The sequence below is a fragment of the Hipposideros armiger genome, unplaced genomic scaffold (genome assembly GCF_001890085.2).
Source record: "Hipposideros armiger isolate ML-2016 unplaced genomic scaffold, ASM189008v1 scaffold_178, whole genome shotgun sequence".
Taxonomy (NCBI): Eukaryota; Metazoa; Chordata; class Mammalia; order Chiroptera; family Hipposideridae; genus Hipposideros; species Hipposideros armiger.
This window is the reverse complement of record NW_017731528.1, coordinates 1,551,582-1,559,024: the sequence shown is the minus strand read 5'-3', so window position 1 is coordinate 1,559,024 and position 7,443 is coordinate 1,551,582. Positions and strand designations below refer to the sequence as shown.

General features: G+C 42.2%; 1 protein-coding gene across 2 annotated transcripts in view; it reads right to left on the bottom strand.

The window, feature by feature from the left end:
• Window positions 1-1,594: 1,594 nt before the first annotated feature.
• The window catches only part of CPAP (centrosome assembly and centriole elongation protein), a 68,060-nt gene continuing 62,211 nt past the window's right edge, over window positions 1,595-7,443 (bottom strand). Inside the window, exons 12-17 of one of the 2 annotated variants that reach the window (XM_019652407.1) lie at window positions 5,639-5,703; window positions 5,276-5,395; window positions 3,931-4,071; window positions 3,770-3,854; window positions 3,566-3,686; window positions 1,595-1,937 (exon numbers count right to left, since the gene is read on the bottom strand). In XM_019652407.1, the coding sequence (XP_019507952.1) occupies window positions 1,745-1,937; window positions 3,566-3,686; window positions 3,770-3,854; window positions 3,931-4,071; window positions 5,276-5,395; window positions 5,639-5,703 (725 nt within the window). In that variant the 3' untranslated portion in view covers window positions 1,595-1,744. The remainder of the gene's footprint in view (window positions 1,938-3,565; window positions 3,687-3,769; window positions 3,855-3,930; window positions 4,072-5,275; window positions 5,396-5,638; window positions 5,704-7,443) is intronic. The other variant, XM_019652408.1, reaches the window with a different exon arrangement.

The window sequence follows — 7,443 nt, the reverse complement described above, 5'->3', positions numbered from 1 at the left end:
AAAAATAGTTAATAAATATTTGCTTTCAAATACTTTGTTTTGCTATAATTTTATATATATTTTTAAGATTTTTATTGGGGAATTGGGGGAAGGGGAACAGACAAGTTGCTGTCCTTTTGTTCTTAGGTCGTTGCTTCACTGGCCCAAGTTGGCACCATCATTGTGCTCTTCCTGGGTGAGGCATATCAGTCGCCGGCTTCGGGACGGCCACTCACGGCAGCTGCTGGCTGCTCACGCTGGCTGCTGGCTACATACGGTCGCCCATGGCAACCCACTGCAGCAGGGGCTGCAGCCTACACCGTCGCCGGTGACTCACAGCAGCCCAGCTCCAGGTTGAGATGTTGTTCAGCATCTTAGCTGTGGAGGGCAGTGTCACTGGCCCTCATATGTGGGATCCGAACCAGGACCCTCTGGCGTCCCAAGCCAGCTCTTAACCAGCACGCCAGTCAGCCGGCCTATAATTTTGAAATGAAGTATTCTAGACCCATAAAAATAACCATTTTAGTTCATTTGAAAACATGTCCATCTGTCAGCTTAAGAAATATGACATTATCAGTACAGTTGTAGGCACCAGTACCCCCTTCCCCAGAGGTGAACACACTGTGAAGCTGCTGTTTCTCACTCTGTTGTGTGTCTATAATTTTACTGTCTCCGAATGCATCCAGAAATAAGAGGCGTTGCTTGTATTTTTAAATATGTGCAGTGTCAAACAATTACTTCTTTTTGTTTCCACTGTTTATCCGTATTGGTATGCATAGCTCTAGTTTAGTTTCCATTATATCCATCTGCTCATAATTTATTCTGTTGCTAGATACTGAGGTTACCATTTTTTTCTGTTACAAGTAATATATATAACTATTTTCTTTGTAAAGTTTTAAACTTTTTTCACATTCAGTTCTTAAATCGCCTGAAATTCATACATTTAGCTTTTCTGAGAAATTGAATCATTGACAACACTATTGTCATGTTGAAGTAAATGATCGGGCCCACCTAGAATTATATAAATTTACTTGTAGGTGACTTGCTTCTGTCAGCTAACCATCTTACAGGTTATAACATCAAGGTACCTGTGGCCCATCAGTTAACACCAACTAGTTATTTTTATGCCTCCCAGTGTCCCCCCACTGTCAAGTGTTAAGTATTACATTTTGACCAATTATAGTGTCACCCTCATTGTCATTGTAACTGCTTTCTCCTGAGTTTTCTGTACTCATAGAATGAACTTCTTTTACTGTTTGACTTTTTGTATTCACTCATTAACTTCCCATTCTATTACAATTATAAATAAGATGCTTTAATTTTAGTACTAATTAAACCTAGTGTATTTTGACTGGAGAAATTCTTACTCTCTGAGTAAACTTTCTGTGTGAGTCCTTGTTCTATGGCTGATGTCTGGTAGGAAATCTGTGCAATACTGCGTTTCTTGTATTTGCATTTTATAAGGATGTCCAAACAATAAAAGTGCCCACTTATATTTTTAAAGCTTATAACAGTGCTTTAATAATGCCTTCTTTAGTCTAACTGTAGAAAGACAGCGTAGGTGAATTAAAAAATGAAACGTGTGTTTCAAAGATTATAAAAAGCTATAAATTTTATTTTCTAGTCCAAACATAATCTTTTCCATTTACACACACACACACACACAGAGAGTATTGTATAAATTAAACCACAGTCAACAAGAAATGTACATTTTTTAACAAGACAATCAAGTTAGTGTTGTTTCATGATTAATCTCACACAAACATTACACTTTCGTGTCCATGAGAATATTACCGTCCTTGTCTTTAACTCTTACGCGACCAGAGGTGTATTTTGTTTCCTGATGGCCATTTGCATAGACAGTTTTAACGGTGCCATCTGGGTATTCCCGTCTCTTGAACTGGATAGTATGTAGTTCTCTCTGGCCATTATGAAACTCTATAATTTTGTTACCATCTCTGTAAATTTAAAATAGAATTTCTTTCAAAATATGAAATACACAACAGGAAAACTAAAAGTAGCCTTTTGATTCCAGCAGTTGTTTCTTCTAGAGCACCCTAGGTCCTTTTCCATGCACAGTACCTGCTTTGCAGGTTCTCTGCAGTGTTTCTGCTGCAGGCTGATCGTTCCCATAAAAGGCTTTTAAAAATATATTTATGCTTTCACCACACAATGCTTAGGTTTCATTTTTTAACTTTACATGTGTTCTGCCTCTAAAAAAAATTGGGCACTGTATGTGGCTCTCAGTTTTGACCCTTATTCTTGTCACACAGCCCTTGCTTGGTCTGCATCAGGCTGGAGGAGGGGGCGTGATGAGACCCAAGGCGTGCTGTGAAAGAGAGTGTAGAAAATAGTACCCAGCTGCCGGCTTGGGTGTGTGTCTGGGACGTTCACACTGAACCCCTCACACTGAACCCCTAATATAGGGAGAGGCACAGATGCAAAAGGTTGGGCATCTCCAAGCTAATACTTGAAGATGGAGAGATGAGTACATGGAGTTTTTCATGTTCTTTTCTCTACTTTTTATTGTAAAAAACTTCAAACATTCAAAGTATAATGTATACACAAGATGTCCTCAAATTTTAGAACAAACTGCTATTTATTTAATGAGCACCAGATAGTTTCAGACATGTTAAAGGAAAAACACTGTCATGACCATAAGACATTCCTACATTATTTGAATTAGTGTTTTTACTTCTTGTTGGAGCGGGGCAAGTTTATATCATAGAATTCAAGTTAAAGGCAACTATGATGTGTTGTATTCAAGTTAATGGGTGTCTGACACTGTCACACTCTAGGAGAAGAAGGTGAAAACAAAGAATAGGACACAGGATTTGACAAACCTTCACCATGGTTTTTTTTTTTAGCTGAGCCATCCTGCCACCTGTTGGCAGCTCAGCGGTAGCTCAGCTCGGGCCGGGAATTGAACTGGTGACCCTTTTGCTCGGAATTTGCACTCTTGAGCAAGCTCTTAACCAACTGTGCCACTCGGCCGGCCCTACCTTCACCATAGTTTTAATGAGAATGGTGATATAAGATGCTCATTGTGGATTGAAGACTTAACGAAGTCTATAATTTCTAGAAATATGACAATCAGAAGGATAAAGAAAGGTTGTTGGTTTTAAAGAATGGAGTCAGGGTGGCCAAAGGAGTAAAGTGTTTATCAGGCTGGGACAGGGAGAGAGAGCGAGAATCTAATTCAAACCCTGCTGCCATTGTTTGCAGCTTCTTAGAAATGGATAGTACAGCTTTTCCTTCTTGTGTCTCCTTCACTGTTTTCCAATTTCACCAAATTTATTTCTAGGCAAATACTCGCCACTCTCTGCTCCTGAAGTGCTGTTTAGATGCTCTTTAAATCTCGAAGCTAAAGATTGTAGATTACAATCTCTTTATCTCATACTAGTTCTAACTCCAAAATGCTGAAAACACTCTCCTGCTCTCAAAGTGTCTCTTTCGCTCACTTCTAAACTCCCTGAAATTCTGAATGACTTACACAAATGTTTTAAGATTTTGAAACTTCAATTGGTAATCCAAGTTGAGCCATGAAAACTGGAAAATCTAGAAATAAATTTAACAGACACCATACCGTTGTACTCTGACAATTGTACCATCTGGGAAAATGCTTTCTTCTTCTCCGTCAACAAAAAGGTTTTTGATAGTCTGGTCAGGAAATGTGATTTCTTTTCTTCCATCCGGGAAATATTTTTCTGTTTAAAAAAGATTACTATAAATATTTTATTTTTAGAGGAAGGGAAGAATTTAGTAAGGAGAGGGCAGAGCAAGTCTTCACCTATCTGTCCATTTGAGAAATGTAAGACTTCTAGTCCATCCAGATAAGTCGTGTGAGTGGTCTGGGTGGCTGCATAGTAATAGATCTGTAACGACACAAGGTCACTGTGCGTGCCCCTCAGGTGTGGAGCTGCGGGGAGAGCCAGCCCTGAGGAAACCTACCACTCTCTCATCTGGCATGACCTGCTTCACGTCACCATTGAAGAAGGTGACAGTGACAGTCTTCCCGTCTGCACTCACTTCTTTTCGAGTCCCATTTGGGAACAATATGACACGGCACCCATTCTTAAAAACCTTTTCTATCTATACAAAAGAAAAACAAGATTATCAATATGTATGATTTCCTCCTCAACCACCTGACAAAAATATCCCTAATTCTCTTCCTAATTGCCCACTTTGAAATTTTTCATAATAAAAAGTAAAACATTTTCTCAAAAGTTAATAAAGTCATAATTTCAGGTATCAACACATCACCATTCTAATGTCACTTATTCCCCCTAAACTTTTTGGTGGAGTTCTTTTTGAAGCAAACTGCAGACATCACCTGTAAACACTTCAATAGATATCTGTAAAAAAGGATTTTTATTAACCAAACCTTTATTGTCCCTAACAAACTGTAATTCCTTCATCCTATCATAACCATCCATACTGTTTTCCCTAAATTCACACAAAAAATGCCTTTTTACAATTCATTTAAATCAGGATTAAAATAAGGTCCCCACACTGGTTAATGGGATTCATTTTTTAACAGTCACATTGTGTCCCCCTTTTTAATGCTAATTGTAGAAGGAGCTGGGTCGATGAACATGAAATTTCCCACATTGCACCTCGAAGCCCCATCAACCTTTCATCTACGGTGTCAGTGGTCACTGGTGCTCCTGCCAAATCCTTTACTTCACCAGAGGTGGCAATCTGGTGATTCCCTAATTTCCTCATTCCATTTCCATTTATTGGCTGCAATTCTTCTAAACAAGAAAAGCTGTCCTCATCACTAGAAGTGAACTCTGGCCTTTTAATTTCAATTAAAACGGATCAGATTAGGGTATTTAGAAAACCAGAGGAAAAATTCCCTCATTATCTCCTCAGCAACAAAGCCTGTTTATGTCCCTCCCTGTTCGTTCCTCCTGAGAGCTGACCACCCACCAGGCAGCCCTGGGGGGGGGGGACTGCAGGCTGAAATGAAGAGGTCCCGACCCAGGGACCCAGGGTGACATTAGGGGCTGCGGGGAGGGGGAGGCTTTCTTCATCACCAGAGGTTTCTAAACGTGCCTTTTAGGGGTGTGTGGAAGAACAACTACAAAGGGTTCCATATCCTGCTTCTGCGGGGCTCTAAGCACATGTAGGTTCCGAGCACTTCCAGACAAGCCCAGGTCACGCCCCAAGGCGCTAACACACTCAGGTCCCATCAACAGCCTTAAATGTCAATTGTTTTCGAATCTGGGGGTTTCACTCTATTTTAACCCATGCTTGCTTTTTATAGTATTCCTTGTTTTTTAAAAATTCTAACCTTTCCATCAGGATGACTGATTTCTCCCTGAATTTCTTCCTTTTCCTCTTTTTCCTCCTCCTCTTTATATTCAGGATCTGGCAGGCCCACTGGTTCAGGGGGCTCCCCGGGTAAGGCAGTCTGTAAGAACGAGAGGCTCTCAGCTGTCCTAAAGGACATTTCGGGCAGCTCAAATTTACACTTATTTCCAAAAGCCAGATTCTAGTACAGGATTTTATGACTACTGTTTGATGTTATATATAAAACATTTACAATATTAAGTAAAAATCCCACTTTATAAATGGCTTCGAAACTTAAGTCAGTTAACTAATCCATTTTGAGCCTGAATAATTTGTTCAAATGTATAAGAATATAGAGATTTACTTGTCCCTTATCCAAACTGCATGAACCACGAGGCGGCACAGACTTCCATCTTCGTGGTGGAGTGCCTGTTAGAATATAATTGTCAGAGTTTTAATATTTAATGGAAAGTGTGAGGACCCAGGCCCAGACCCTAGGCTAAACAAGCTCATTTTGGAGAGTACCCCCGCCCAGAGGAATGAAAGAAACTTCTGCTCCAGCAAAAATTAACAAAATATCTCGTTCAAGAGAATAGGAAAAGATAAGCTAGATATGTTTTATAGTTTGCTAGGGAAAGATAAGTTAGGTATGTTTTATAGCTTGTTAGGGAAAGATAAGTTAGGTATGTTGTTAGGAAAAGGTAATTAAGTCCTGATTTATAGTTCGTTAGAAGAAAATAAACTTGCCAAGTTTTATGGCTAGCTAGAAGATAAGTTAACTCTGTTTGTTAAAATTTTTTCCTCTTTTTACTCACTAATCGCTTTTTTTGCTTCTGTATCCAGCTTCAGCTATAAATTCCCCACCCGCCAGGACTTGGGGCCGTCTCTCTCTCTTAAATGAGACGGACACCAAGCTTGGTAAATAAAGCCTTTGGAATGAAAGCCCTTTGTCTCAGTTCTTGTTAACGACCTGCTCCCCAACATTTTCTGGAGGCCCCAGCGAGATTGGACTGCCATCTTGCATCCACCTTCGGGGCTCGCCGACTTTTTGTCAGGGGGCGGCTGAGCTGAAGAAGTTCCAGGACCCTGACAATTAAGTCGGCCTCCCTGGGAGTGGAGTTCGGGTGCTGCAGCAGTCCCCTTCGTTCCAAAGACTTTATGCGGGAAATCCTTCAAAGGTAAGAGGTCTCTTTGGCCTCATCTGGTCTGGGATCACGATTTTTGGGTAAACTTCAAGGGAGCCGGACGCGGCTTTTGCCCTTAAGTTCGGGGGGACCCTGCGACAGCAGTAAGTCTCCCGCTGGTTTGGGTCAGATGTGAGTTGCGCTGCGTTCCGTGACTCCTGGTCCTCCCCTCTGGATTACTGGAGGGGGTCTGGCTGTCTCTCTCTCTGTTTTGGCGCCGTGTTCGTCTTTGTTCTCCTTCTAATCGTCTAGTCTCTCACTGAGTAGCCTGTTTGATGTCTTTCCCTTCACCGTCTAATTTTTGTTCTTGAGAGATGGGTAACTCTCAGTCCCTCCCCTCTTCTCCTTTGGGATGCAGCTTAAGTAATTTCTGTGACGTTTATCCACAGGAAAGAAAAGCAGACTATGGCGTTTCTCCCAGAGCCGTCTCCGAACTTTCTGTGAAACTGACTGGCCCACATTCAATGTCGGGTGTCCCCCCCGCTGGCACCTTTGATAGGGCCATTACTCAGGCCGTCTGGGACGTCACCCTGGGACGTCCAGGCCACCCTGACCAGTTCCCTTATATCGACATTTAGAAAGAATTAATTCAGAATCCACCTAAATGGTTAACTTCCTGTACCATCAGGACCCCCCTCTCTCGGAGCGGTGCTAGTTGCGCGAGTCCCAGGGCTCCTCGCGCCTAAATCTAAAAACCCTCCACCAGTTTTACAAGAAATGCCCGAGGACCCTCCGGAGCCACAGCTTCTGCTACCTCCGGCGTCCCTTACCCGCCGCTTCCTCCATTCCCTACCCCTTCCCCCGCTCCCATCTACCCTCCACTCCCTGAACCCTTTCCCGACTCCACCATACCCGAGCCCCCTGCCTCCTCCAAAGCACTCCCTCCCTTATCGCCTTCGCTTACAAGAAGGGGCTCTCCTTATGCACTCACTGGCAGGGAGTCCCAGTCCCCTGCTCCATCGGTCTCTGAACTCCCTGGACCTGC